The following is a 12,106-nucleotide window of genomic DNA, read 5'->3' as shown; positions in this document are numbered from 1 at the left end:
TCCAAAGGGAAATTTCCAAAATGACCTGCACACTTTACATTCGCACTTTCCCATGTTCTAGTTCTCACGTAGATGAATGCTCTCCTTGCTCTACCATGTTCCTTGTGTCGGCCGTGCGCCTGTACTTGATTAAATTCCTCTAGTATCCCTCATTTTAGGTATATGCACATCCTTTTCCACGTTTGTGTGTTCCTCCTAGGTGGTGCATCGCTTCGTCGCGATCGTCTTTTCTCTACGCATCACCTTTCCACGTTTAGATGATTTTGATGAATTTGACGATCGTCTTTTTTCAACGTTCTCTCTGTTTTTAGACAATCGTCTCTTTTTCTTCAGACGAACGTCTTTCTCATTTCTATAGATAATCGTCTCTCTCTTTTTTTAGATGAACATCCTCTTTCTTATTGTTGGGTACTTCATTTTTACTCGATGTATTTACTTTATTTTTATTGTTGGGTACTTCATTTTTATTGTTGGGTACTTCATTTTTACTAGATCGGTGACTCTTAGCAATGGCACACGTCTCACAATGTAGGCTAGAATCACTTATCCTATAGAATAAACAGCGCATGAACTTCTTCATGACACTAAATGATGAATGACCCAAACGTTGATGTCATAACCAATCTTCATTCAACTGATCGGAACTCACTGTTAGAGCAACTGAACCTTGTGGTTCTGATGTCTATCCAGCGTACATGCAATCCAAGTGAAACAATCTCCCTCTCATTTCTCCCTTTCCAATTATTACCCGAGTGCACAAATCCTGAAAAACAACATACATTGGATATAAGGTAACATAAAACTTGTTTTGTGAGTTTCACTGAGACACAGATAAGAGACGGTGAAACAAAGAATGGACATAGAGACCATTATGAAGAATAATGGAAGGTGTGATCTGAATCAACCCAATTTCTAAAATCTGAAAAGACTCACCATTGGCATTGGATACATGTTTTATAGATGGAGAAGACAACTTAACAAAGAATGAGTCATCCTAAGTCATATAATTATACGCACTAGAATCAACAATTCATGTGTTAATTCCAATAAAGACAGAGACAAGTAAAGCAATACCGAATTCATCTCGAGACTCCTTACAGTTAGAAAGGCTATTTGCTACTTTCTAAACGAGCATACCTTCACGAGCCACAGTAACTCATCCTCGGTTCACATTCTAAATATTCACAACCCCACAAGCCATAGACGTGGCTCCTCTAGAATAAGAGCAACAAAGAGTCAAATGTACCATCTTCCTTCTTTTCCACAGATCCACTCAACAACGTTCTTATGCAGCAAATGTTTTTCTTCAAGGACCCAATTTAGTCAATGATCAGTGACCACCAACGTCTTCAACAAAGAAACCCACCACAACAAAAGAGACCTACGTACAAAACCTGATATCTTCTTCTTCAAAGACAAATATACTACTTCCACACCGTCAAATTTGGAGACTAATTCTAATCAAGGAGATCGCCTTGAAGAACCAAACAACAACCATGCATTCAAAGCAATTAAATTAATGTAATATCCTGAAAATATATAACTTGGGCTATACGATATGTTATTGTAAAGCCTTGAAATAGTTTAGCTAAATTTCAGAGTTATTTGACGGTTTTAGTATGAAGTTAGTGGTTGAGAGTAAGCTGAGTTCTCAATCAAGCATGCCAAGTTAAAGACACATTATCAGAAGATGTGGCATAAACCTAATTAAAGATGAAAAAAAAATTTGCTTGGTTTAATAAGCTCCGTACAATTCTTTAACTTTTGATCACAATCTTTTATCCAATAGTATAAGAAAGAAATCTGATCAGTTTTCCTAGGCAGGGAGGAAAAGAGGAATCGACCTCTTTCTGCTCCCTCTCGGCAATCGTCATTCCTGGAATTGGATTAGCAGTCAATCCAATTCGACAACTAAAATCATCATCATTTAGTTTTCTAATGATCATGATTTCTTTAGGAGATGTGTTCGAAATTATGTCTATTAGTTTGTGACCAAATTTCAAAAAGATCTAACGGTTGGATCTTCTCGATTTAAGGTAAAGTTTATGACTACTCGTGCTAAGATTATATGTTTTTGAGTTAAAGTGTGAATGTTTCAATTTTTGTTTACTCATCCTTGTCATTGTAATTTGGTTTTAATTTACATGTTTTGGGATAGGATGTGAAAACTAAACAAGCACTCCAAGTCTCCACCGCTAAGTTGGAATAGGATGAAGTTGGATCACAATTAACTGTCAATCAAACAAGAAGATGCGTCTCCAGCAAAGGCACCGAGACGAATCAATTTTTTTTCTTTCTTTAAATCCGCCACAGAACCAGCAACTATAGGCGAGCAAATCAGAAATCAAAACAAAAGAACCTAACGCCAAAAAAAATCAAATTCACAACGGAAGCTTCAATCTTAATTGAGATGGTACTATAAACCCTAAAGGAACCAATACACTGCAGGACACCGAACACACAAAAGAACCAAACTAACTCATATATTACCGCACCGGAAATCCAACAACACGCCAAATTCTAAAGGATTTTTGCTCTGATGCCAAGTTAAGAAGAACAAGATTTGGGAATTTTTGAATTGTATTACTTTGCTCTACAAATAGAGTTAATATACAAGATACAAAGAAACTATTAGTAAACTATTACCACACAAATAACTCATGCCAACAATAGTAATCCGGATACTATAACCTAATAACCTCATCTTCTGAGGTGGAGCTATGCTAAGACTAAGATAACTTAGTTCAATTAATCATACTTTGAAAAAAAAAATACATGTAATGCCCTCTTCGTATATGTTCTTTGGCGTCTCATATTCATACAATAAGAAAGCCAAATTCTGAGTGATCTAATGTACCTCCCTGAACTGCATCCACTAGAACTTGACAATCAGATTCAATCGTCAGACCCTCCATTATTGCAAGAAGCTCATCATGCAAAGGGGACTGAACTCGGTCCCAATAAGACGTGAACACTCCCAAACAATGTCCAAAGCACCTTCCAAGCCAAAAGTACCATAAGAAAATTGAAAAGCAGTATCAACATTTAATTTGATCATACCAACCCGAGGAGGTCTCCAAGGAAGGCTAACCTGTGCGCTGGTATTACCTGGAGCGGTATTCACCTGTCTAAAACATTAAGCTATCAAATTTTTTCATTAACTTTAAAAATTCAAATCTACAAAACAAAACCTTTAGGTATTAAGGGACACCCATTCCTAGCAGCTAAACCAAGTGGAACACTTGGAACTAGGGCTGTCAATGGTATATAAAACCATTTAAACTAATTCGTATACCAATTATATCAAATACGTTAGTATACTAAATACTCGGTACACGGTACATGGTACATTATATCACATCAACATTAAAATACGGTACTGTAGGTGGTATAAATTTTCCGTATACTATGGTATATCGTACATACAAACGTATATTATATTATATTATTTAATTAAAAATTATATATATCTTTAAATTTTAACCGTAGATTTATTGAAAAATAAATCTAAATCGTATAAATCTATTAACCTTAATCTAATATCTCTGAGTTTCTTTCTCAAGTACACTCTTTTTCTCGTCCTCAATTTCTTTACTTAATTATGAATGAATCGATTTAATCGAATTCCCAAAGTACAAATGCTTAGATCTATCAGTAGGACTAGAACTGGACTTTATGACACCAAAAAAACCAAAAACGGCCATAACCGAACCGCACTGACACCGAGAAACTGAAACCGGACGGAATCATTGCGTCGGTGCTGGAAACCGAACCGAACCGAGCAGTTGGTGTCAGTTATTGGTTATATACTTTCAGAAAACCGATGAAAACCGAACCGAACCGAGAATTGAGAGTTAACGTTATAACTTATATTTGGTGAACATATATAATCGGGTACTTATGCCGAGAATATATTTAGTAATAAATATATATATCTAGAGATATGTGATTTTGATTTTTGTATATGTACAATCATGCATGCATAGATCTAATGTAATGCTTGAGGGTTTTGTCAACTAGTCCTCATGTTAAAACAAGTATGGACGTCTAATGATGAAGCTCAAGACATTTAATGTGTATTTTGGTTAACTTGTGTTTCAGCGAACTACAATGTTTTTGTTTAGTTAATATTTGAGTTCTTGATTATTCATTTGGTGAATGTAACTTAATTGAAGTATTGAACTTGTAGCTTACTCCTTCACTTTTAATCTTTTAATTTTCATTAGTCAAGTACAAAAGGTCAATAAGGATATTAGGTTTTGTAACCGAAACTGAACCGCGTTATAGGTTAACCGCAATCGCGGTTTATATATATATTTTTCAGTTTCGGTTTTAAAAAATATGAAACCGAGGATTCGGTGTCGGTTTTCGGTTAGTGCTCATAAACCGAACCGTTGACACCGAGTCCAGCCCTAAGTAGCACCATTACTGCTTATAACATGCCAACATATATCGCCTTTAAACCTATCATTTATTTTTTCAATTGTTTTGAGAATTCATAAGTACTTTAACAGTTTGGCTATTTGGACTTTGGCTTTCTATTTATGACTTTTTATTTGGTAATTTGGTTGAAGTTATATAAGACTTTGGAATTCTATTGCTATTTCACTTATTTGTTATTACTTATTTGGATTGAGCCTTTAAATTTTTGGGCCATAAATATGTTGGTAAAAGCCTATTACCAACCGTATCAACCGAGTACCAACCGTACCACTTAATTGGTATACCAACGTTATTGGTTAGTATAAATTGTGGATTTTTCATACTAATTATATATTGGTTAATATATAGTATTAGAAAATTAAAACTGGTATACAAACCGATCCATTTTTAAGGGGAAAAGAGGAAAACAGTGGAACCAAACAACCGGCTCAAAAAGAGTATGGACAAAACCCGCCAAGCCATAAGATTTAGAGACCATATTAGAACGAGCCAGAACCAATCTTATAAACCGACGGCCATTTTTTACATTATTTTTCATCGATGTGAATTTATATCCTCAACTTAAAGTGTCGGTGTCACAGCATTTTAGCACAAAAGTTCAAAATTATTGGTATTATATAAGGAAAAAAAAAGGCACATGAGTGAATTGCAGAGATTCAGAGCCCAATTCCAACAACTGCATAGTTCGTAGTTTTGATGCCTCGCCCAGTTGAGTTACAAGTTGTGTTTTGAAAGCAATGGCGGGCGTGGGTCCGCCGTCCCAGTTTCCATCTCACAAAAAAGGTTCCGTCGACGTCAGAAAGTCTCTGGAAAACAGTGAAAATGCAGAAACTTCTGGATACCCAGCCTGCATAAATATCTTATACCTCCCTCCGATCTCCACCGTTCATCACCCTCAAGATTCTATTAATTTAAACCCACTTGACTAAACAAACAGTGTAAAATCACAAACAACCTATTTATAATTTAGATGTGTTTGATTGGTTTCTGGAGATTTCTTGGGAAGGTTTGCTGCTCCTTGTTTCTCTCCCATTTCAAACATGTTTAATATTTTTCTTCTGTATCCAATTCATCACCATGTTGTAGACCTGGTTTTATTGCATACAAACTCTGAAACTCCCCTCTTTCTTCTATGATTGCGTGGTGTTAAGCAAGCCCTTCTCTTTGGTACTATAATTTGTCGACCAGAAAAGCTGTGTTGTGGTTTTGGTTTGGTGGTGTTGTCTTTGTGCCAGTTTGGGGTGCTTTTTTTGTTCCAACGAGTTGAAGAATGGCTAATGGGGAAGAGAAAGCCAAGGACTATTATGCTCTTTTGGGGTTGAAAAAGGAATGCTCGGACTTGGAGCTCCGGAATGCTTATAAGAAACTTGCAATGGTTAGAGCCTCTATAACTTTTATGACCCAGTTTTTATGACTGCAACACTTGAATTTTGCAATTTACTGAATTGGGCAGTGTTAGAATTGTAAGCTATAGCTAAAGGAATAGTCTTTCTCTCCGATTAAATTCTGGGTGTTTTGCCAAATCATGAAAAGAATAGCCTTTTGACTATTGTTCAGTATTGGGTGTGGTGCAGGGTCATTTAGTCCCATTTGGTTCTTCAGTGGAACCAAATTGGGTTTTTGGTTGTAACATCAAACAGGTTAGAAAGGTCGAAAACCATTGGTTTTTTATGGGATTTATAAGAAGGTTTGGGAATATTCTGTGTTCTTGTATTGTGTATTGAGCTCTGCATTAAGAAATCTGTGTTTGTTGATGTAGAGATGGCACCCAGATCGCTGCTCTGCCTCTGGAAATTCAAAGTTCGTGGAAGAAGCCAAGCAGAAGTTTCAGGACATTCAACAAGCCTATTCTGGTAATTCCATCGATCTGTTTTGTATTCATGTTTCAACTTCTAGGCTCTTTGTCTTCGATCAATTAAAAAAGAAAAACTTCTAGGTTCTTGTATAAAGAAACAGAGAGGGTTTTGTATTCTTATGAAATCACGAGAAGCATGTGTTTTGATCTTTTTGCAGTTCTGTCTGACGCGAACAAGAGGTTTCTGTACGATGTAGGAGCTTATGAAAGTGATGATGACGGAAATGTAAGCCTCTATAATTGCAGCATGGAATCTCTTCCTACACCCACCAAATTATTGCATACACTCACAAGGCCACAAGAGTATGCCTATTTTGTGATTATGAGCTTATTGGGAACATGTTGGTGCAGGGGATGGGTGATTTTTTGAGCGAGATGGCTGTGATGATGAGCCAGACTAAGCCGAATGTATGTTACCACAAATTCGTGGCATTTCTTTTGCTTCCTAGGATAATACTTGCACTCTTTTATTGGTATTGATTCATAAATCAAAATATGTTGTTGAACTTGATAATAGGAAAAGGGACCGATAGTTTTATCATTGACCCAAAAAAAAGGGACTTATAGTTTTATGCTTTTTGGGAAATATCAAGTAATTCTAATTTTATTCTGCTTTACACATTAGGCTTAACGTTTTGCTGAATCCTAATACACAAGGCAATGTTGGTTTTGTTCTTGAGCATAATCTTGATTATCATTCAAGGGTGCACGGTCCTTTTAAATAAATTAAACACATTTAGATAGGCTCTCCTTTTTTTTCTTTTCTTATTTTGGGTCATATGTATATATCAGCTCTTTTGTATGCTTTGGTGATCTCTTTTGTGTTGAAATCCTAGGAAGTCTCTTTTAAATGGCCCATCTTAAAGAGTTTGAATACTCAGTAGGTCCCACAATATTCCTACAATCAACGGTTGACAATGGGTCATCGCAAGTTCGCAACGTGCATAATTATTTAATTGACTTTTCTTCCCATTAAGTTAGTGAAATTTCTTGGTAATTTTACATTTTCATGAATTACATTCATATTCTCATCTGCTAATTTAGAAAAGCGTTCAGATATTACTTTTGCGATTTTGCCAGGAGTCTAGGTTTCGTTTCTCATCTTTTGATTCAATGAGATGGTATTGTGGATATTGTAATTGCTGCTGCTATTGACATGTGTAACGGACAGGAAAATGGAGGGGAGAGCTTCGAACAGTTGAAGGAGCTCTTTGAAGAAATGTTTCAGGGGGATGTTGAGAGTTATAGCTCCAGCTCTCAGCCTCTTGCTTCCTGTTCTAACTCTTCATCATCGTATACATGCTACAGTGAAAGTTCTACTCCCAATAACAAACGTAATTCTTCCGAAATGAATTATGGCAACATGAATTATTGCCAGACAACCTTGGACAATTCTGGTTTTGACGCTCATTTCCACAATTTTTGTGTAGGGGTTAGTGCTCTTTCCTTTTATTTTTTCAAATCTAAAACAATGCCTCAGCTAATGTATTATGTGTGTTTTGTGAAACTGTTGAACGCATGTCCTCAAGTTGATTTACAGTTGGGGCAATTAATTGAGATTAATTATGAACTAAAAGTTCAGCGTATGGAAAACGTGTTTATTCCAGTTAAAGTTTTACATCATAGTTATCCACCAGGAAAACAATTATGCATTTTGGCTATGACCATTCTGCTGTGATTTTATTTTTCGTTCTTTTGATTAATTTGTGAGGCTCCATATTTATCTCTGTGTGAATGATGTTGTGAAGACAGGCGGGAAGCCAGCAAGGGATCGGGAAGGGGATGTCAGACAGAGAAAGGATTCCCGGAGGAGAAACCGGTAGGCGAAGGGAGGGCAGGAAGCAGAAGGTTACATCAGGGCACGATGTCTCCTCTAATGATAACTCGGGTATTTCCGCAAGATAATGCCACTGAATTGATTCAGCTAATTACTAGAGAATTGGGAAGTGCAGCAGCAAAAACATGATCAGCAAGAAGCAATCTTTCAGTTTAGGCAAATCTATGTTTAATTTATTGTGCCTCCTCTGCCATACCATCAAATGGTGGTGGCATTGTCTGAACCGTTTCATCCTCCTTGTGTTAATTGATGAGATTTCCCTATTTCATTCTTCTTCTCTGAATTATCTACCATAAAGCAACTGTTAACAGCATAAATATCATTCAGTGCTCTACTGATGGATCCAGCTCCGTTATCTACAAGTTGTGCAACTGTTGGAGATATTTCTGTACAAGTTGCATGTTTCTTTTTCCCCTTCTCTGGTCAAGCAACTACTGTCATTCGTACCCAGTCATATCTGTAGTTCTGTACTGTGGTTTGGTCTTCTTTGTTGGCCCTGTGTGGGCAGCGGACCCTGAGACACGTGTTCTGTGACCCCATACGTGTGGGACCTACCGGGCGTGGGCCTTGGCCCAATCAATTTGATATTATTCCTAAACCTTTCTTCGATCACCTGGAGGGTCTCGGGCTTCCCTTGGAACTCGCCATCCCCTTCTCTTGGTTCTTCATTCTTATGATGAATGAAGAAACGGCAATGTGATTAACTAGAGATAAAAGTGAAAGGAGTATCAAAGATTAAAGAAGGCCGGAATGACGAATACAAGAGCTAATTAGGTGAAAAGATGATCACTCCTAATTGGGGGAGGAATACAATATAAACTTAAGAATATCTATTTGGATACGAGTGATCAAGGCCAGTAATACATCGTCTGAGTGTTTTTTGGAGGAATAGTCAGGTTTTTATTAACAAACTAACTGGTAAAACAACTCAGATTGCATGCCAGATCCGGTGGTAGCCGTTGTTTCCGTCATCGTTCGATACTAATAGGTAGTAGTAGAACCGTCTATACATTTCTTCTGTCTAAAAGAAATAATGAAAGAGGGGCGGTGCTATTCTAACACCTCTTTTTTTCTATATTTTACACACCTGATCTATTCAAGATTTTTAATAAAAACCAAGCGGTTCTAATTATGAAGTTGGCTATAGCTCATATCAATCATGTACTTTTGGAATTAACTCCTCATTGTGTTATACAAGTTGCCAACTATATGCAGCTATGACTCTTGATTAAGGATCAACTATCAACTCCAAAAGTTGGTCACTCAGCAATGACATGTTCATGAATAAATAGATTAGTAGGGCAAGTAAAGCTAGTTGAAGTGGACAAGTTGGTAAATGGGGATTGGGGAATTGCAGAAAAAATCAAAAGAGATGTGGAAAATGATGTCCAGGCTCTAGAAGCAGAAAAATCCGGCTTTTAATTAGATTATCTGGGTAAGGATGGTGACAATGAGTTAGCATAAAATAAGTTCAGGATCTTGATTCAGACATGAAGCATTTGTATTGACATCCAGTATTAGATAGGAAACCAAATCATTATGGTATTGTTTATCTTCGCGTGATCTCCCACTAACTATATATACGGCCAAGTTGTGCTAACCCAACTTGCATCTTTATTTTCCTATGAACAAACTTGCAATTTTCCTGTATGTGATGAGGTCAAAGTTGGATGCTATAATGTAAATGCATTGTGCCCAGTATAGGGTCTCCAGAAGAGACTTGAGTTTTGGATTTGACTAAAATCATGAAGATCAGAAATTCTGTACTGATTAATTGCTTTAATTCTAATACCTACAAAAAGGATTCTTAAGCGTGTGCAAGACTACCATATTTTAGAGAAAAAATATATGCAAAACTAACGTTAAATATTGAAATTTCATCATGTTTTTGTTGATAATCACCACGGTTTATCACTAATATAACACACTAAATAGCAAAACCTGATCACATCATCATCAAGACAACAACCTTAGCTTCATGATGACTCTAGAACTAGCGTCATTGGCGCTTGAATGTGCCCTCTTGTGCGGTTCAAAGAAAGCACCAGAGAAATATGGGAAAATACCTAGTCCTACATCAAGGAGTAAATGATTAACCTCATTCCCCACACTTCTAAAAGGTTCATGTCTCTCTACTCATTAATTGAGCAACTATTACTTACATACTTTTACTATGTTGTTATGGGAGCAAAATCCGCTTGTATTTTTCTGGGTCATCTCAGTGTGACCTGCACACAACGAGTCAAAGTCATAGGGCCGGCGGTGCGCCAGTCTTCGACCCTCTGAAGCTTAAGTTAGTATCTGATGCGGAATAAGTTCGAGAGTTAAGGACTTGGGAATACGTTACCTCTTCTAAGTGGTTTAGGCAACCTATTTATAGGTGCACTGGTGTCACAATCTCGAAATTTCGAATGATAAAACTCAAAATTAAAGCCATGAAAACTCTAAAACAATCTCAAATATATTGAAATTATCTTATAGTAACAGTGTATCGAAACTGAGTTCATAGTACGACTCAGTCGACTTGATTAATATATAACCAGTTTATAACTCAAGTATTATAACAAATGGAAATGTAAAATTCTCTCAATCCTCACCAAAAATAGAATAAATAAACTTCGACAATCTTCAAAGTAAGCCCTCCAATTCTGCTAATCCACACCTGCAGAGCCATCCCCTACACCATCGAATAGGTGCACCGGGATTGTAAACACAAACTCGGTAAGCTTTGTAGCTCGTATAAGTAAACCAACAGTATAATACACATTGCATACAAAGGAAAATAACTGATAACATTTAAAATGTACTCATGAGACACTGGACGACCCATCTGGTTGTCCAATAATATTTGAAAATATGTGCACTCATGAGATATTGGGCAACCCATATGTTTACCCAAAGAACATTTAAAAACACGGGTACTCATGAGACCCAGGTATTCATCTGTTACCCCTCACGCCGACAGATACTAGACAACCCATATATTACCCAATATCACACAAAAACATGGGTACTCATGAGACCAAGGCAACCCATCTATTACCCCTCATGCAGTACACCGACAGACAGACTAGAGCTCTCTAACTGATCGTAACTGACACCTGACCAAGGCTTGGTTCCGATTACTGCCAACAACATCCGAAAACTATAAAAACGTTTTAACAAGACATCATGTTAAAACTACGTACAATATAACAATCAACGCATGTTTATTGTACTACAACCAAGCGACTCTTGCTCAACAATATAAATAAAGTTACCACAATACAAACTCATTTGCAAAATAAAAACGTAACATATAATATAGCTGTAATGACCCGATTTTTCGGGATCAAATTATTTGAATTCTTAGAAATTAATAAACTTCGTAAAATTAATAAAACGCATTTGTTTCGCTTCGCGACGTTGTCGAAATCGAAAATGGAACCGTATTCGGAAAACTAAATTAGAAACACGTTACGTTTCCGCGACGCGAGAATTGACTTTTACTCTGTCGCTCGTTTCTGAAAATGTCCTTCACGGAAGTTCTAGAGCTCGTCGATACGAGTTCGTGGACACGTCACGCGTTCTAATTGGACTCGTACGTGAAAGTCATTAGCGACGGAAGTTAGTTTCTAATTTAGAAAAGGGTATAAAAAGGAATTATTAAGGGTTAGGGTTTCCATTTTCGGAAACCCTCATTCTCTCTCCTCCTTCCCCCGCAGCCGCTCTTCTCTCTCTCAAAAAACTCTCGCCGGGGATCTCGCCAACCGGACGTCTGTGGCTCTCACCGCCGGTCTCAAAAGCTCCGCAAGCTCGACCGCAACAAACCCCGAGCAAGATGTGACCTCCCTCGCTACCGTGAAGCTTGCACGACAACTCGACGCCACTGCTTTTTCCTCCGCCGTCCAAACTCCTCCTCCTGCGACGCCAGTGCACGAGGCGAGCACGTCTCCCCCTCTCCTTACGCCCAGTGCCACCTGAGACGAGAT

The 12,106-nt window shown here is 37.4% G+C and overlaps 1 protein-coding gene across 3 annotated transcripts; it reads left to right on the top strand.

Moving 5' to 3' along the window:
* Positions 1–5,386: 5,386 nt before the first annotated feature.
* LOC126800541 (uncharacterized) lies at positions 5,387–8,398 on the top strand. 3 transcript variants are annotated; one of them, XM_050527921.1, is made up of 7 exons: positions 5,387–5,818; positions 6,018–6,083; positions 6,203–6,296; positions 6,457–6,524; positions 6,650–6,706; positions 7,470–7,730; positions 8,047–8,398. In XM_050527921.1, the coding sequence occupies exons 1-7, from the start codon at positions 5,714–5,716 to the stop codon at positions 8,119–8,121; spliced, it is 726 nt and encodes a 241-aa protein (XP_050383878.1). In that variant the 5' UTR covers positions 5,387–5,713; the 3' UTR covers positions 8,122–8,398. The 3 variants fall into 3 exon arrangements, with proteins under 3 accessions (XP_050383878.1, XP_050383876.1, XP_050383877.1); XM_050527919.1 differs by having other exon boundaries at positions 5,391–5,818; positions 8,051–8,398; XM_050527920.1 differs by lacking the exon at positions 6,018–6,083 and having other exon boundaries at positions 5,399–5,818; positions 8,051–8,398.
* The last annotated feature ends 3,708 nt before the right edge of the window (positions 8,399–12,106 follow it).

Source organism: Argentina anserina, chromosome 6 (genome assembly GCF_933775445.1).
Source record: "Argentina anserina chromosome 6, drPotAnse1.1, whole genome shotgun sequence".
NCBI classification, from domain to species: Eukaryota; Viridiplantae; Streptophyta; class Magnoliopsida; order Rosales; family Rosaceae; genus Argentina; species Argentina anserina.
Note: the sequence above shows the minus strand (reverse complement) of the source record. Positions and strands in the feature narration are given on the sequence as shown.